Source organism: Myotis brandtii, unplaced genomic scaffold (assembly GCF_000412655.1).
Source record: "Myotis brandtii unplaced genomic scaffold, ASM41265v1 scaffold155, whole genome shotgun sequence".
In the NCBI taxonomy this organism is placed as follows: domain Eukaryota; kingdom Metazoa; phylum Chordata; class Mammalia; order Chiroptera; family Vespertilionidae; genus Myotis; species Myotis brandtii.
This window is the reverse complement of record NW_005355621.1, coordinates 2,777,113-2,777,710: the sequence shown is the minus strand read 5'-3', so window position 1 is coordinate 2,777,710 and position 598 is coordinate 2,777,113. Positions and strand designations below refer to the sequence as shown.

The window sequence follows — 598 nt, the reverse complement described above, 5'->3', positions numbered from 1 at the left end:
CCCCGGTCCCCGCAGGCAGGACAAAGCCATGAAGCCGGCGCTGCTGGAAGTGATGAGGATGAACAGAATTTGCCGGATGGTGCTGGCCACTTGCTTGGGATCCTTTATCCTGGTCATCTTCTATTTCCAAAGTATGTTGCACCCAGGTAGGGGGCGCGTTAGCGTGGTTTTGTTGGATATTTTCTTCTCTCTCGCGCTCTCGCTCGGCCGCTCCGCCTGGCTTCTCTGCCTCTTCCACCCTTACCTCCTCTCCCTCGGCCACCTCGGGGCCCCTCGCTGCCCGGTTCGGCCGGGATCACCGCGTCGGGATGGGAAGGCGGAGGGAAGATGTGCTCCCTCCTCGGCTTCCTCCCGGCTCCGGGCTGGAGGATGGGACCTACCCAGGAGGGGCGGTAGTTTTTTTTCTTTGTGTCTCCTGTCTGTCCGTCTGCGAGGTAGCTGGGAAAGGTAGAGGCTGTGGGAAGCCGCTGGGGAGCGGGGGTCGGTTTGAAGAAAGCGAAACTTCCTCCCCATTCCGGCCGAAGTCGGAGGATGAAAGAGGCGCCGGGAGCCGGCCGCGCTACGCCCGGGCACGCTGCCCCTTCCCGGTGGGGGTGCC

General features: G+C 63.0%; 1 protein-coding gene across 1 annotated transcript in view; it reads left to right on the top strand.

The window, feature by feature from the left end:
* Nucleotides 1–6: 6 nt before the first annotated feature.
* Nucleotides 7–598, top strand: part of CHST11 (carbohydrate (chondroitin 4) sulfotransferase 11) — a gene marked incomplete at its 3' end in the record, with an annotated part of 239,030 nt that continues 238,438 nt past the window's right edge. Inside the window, exon 1 of the mRNA XM_005861692.1 lies at nt 7–131. Coding sequence (XP_005861754.1) covers nt 29–131 — 103 coding nt within the window. The remainder of the gene's footprint in view (nt 132–598) is intronic.